Source organism: Laccaria bicolor, genomic scaffold (assembly GCF_000143565.1).
Source record: "Laccaria bicolor S238N-H82 LACBIscaffold_151 genomic scaffold, whole genome shotgun sequence".
NCBI classification, from domain to species: Eukaryota; Fungi; Basidiomycota; class Agaricomycetes; order Agaricales; family Hydnangiaceae; genus Laccaria; species Laccaria bicolor.
Window position 1 is genome coordinate 16,246 of NW_001890010.1, and position 824 is coordinate 17,069.

At 44.8% G+C, this 824-nt stretch overlaps 1 protein-coding gene across 1 annotated transcript in view; it reads right to left on the bottom strand.

Annotated features, from left to right (window-relative positions):
• The window catches only part of LACBIDRAFT_335796 (uncharacterized protein), a gene marked incomplete at both ends in the record, with an annotated part of 3,228 nt that extends 2,635 nt beyond the window's left edge, over positions 1 to 593 (bottom strand). The window contains one exon of the mRNA XM_001890691.1: positions 445 to 593. Within this exon, the coding sequence (XP_001890726.1) occupies positions 445 to 593 (149 nt within the window). The remainder of the gene's footprint in view (positions 1 to 444) is intronic.
• Positions 594 to 824: the final 231 nt, after the last annotated feature.

Genomic DNA, 824 nt, shown 5'->3' on the forward strand with positions numbered 1-824 from the left:
CCTTGGCGCACGTCATAATTTGGCGTTGTTTCACATCCAGAAGTTTCTCAACTTGAACAAACAAAACTACCGTGCGCGCGGTAGTTTTGATTGCATTTGTTTGAAAGCAAGTCATTCAAAACAGATGCAAAGAACTTTACCGCGCACGCGGTGGATTTGTTAGCTGCTAGCCAGGTACTTAACGCGTAAATAGCTACTCCAATGGGTTTCAAGAATAATGCAACTTAATAAAATGAATTGAATGAACTAATGCTGTGTTCCTACTAAGTTATGGAAGTTGTGATCCACAACGACCGACGTGGCTGCCCCTGGCTCCGCTAAAACATCGCCGTCAATGTGAACGTGATTACGCATTCGCGTCGTGAAGTCCTACGTGTTCCTGTAAAGACGTGTGTTTCGTGTTCTACGTTAATTCTTTCACAAACAGTCACCGCGTCAACTTACCTGCATTCAAGCCAAAATTCGCCACCTTCATCGCACTTGACGTGATTCCTTTCCTTTCGTCCGCACTGCTTAAGATGACCAGTGAAGTTGTAGTACCGGCCGAGATGAACGTGCGACGTGAGATTGAAGGTTGGGGAAGTTCTGGCCATGAACGTACATTTAATTTCTTTCACAAACACACACGGCGTCGACTTACCTGCATTCAAGCCAAAACTCGCCACCTTTGTCGCACTTGACGTGAATCTACAAGATATTCGTGAGTTTTAATAGCCGATTGGTGCTAGAAGACTTACCGAACGTTAAGGCGGAACTTCCCAAGTCCTACGTATGCCTGTAAAAATGTATAAGGTGAATCAAGGCATTGACCAAACAACGCCAAA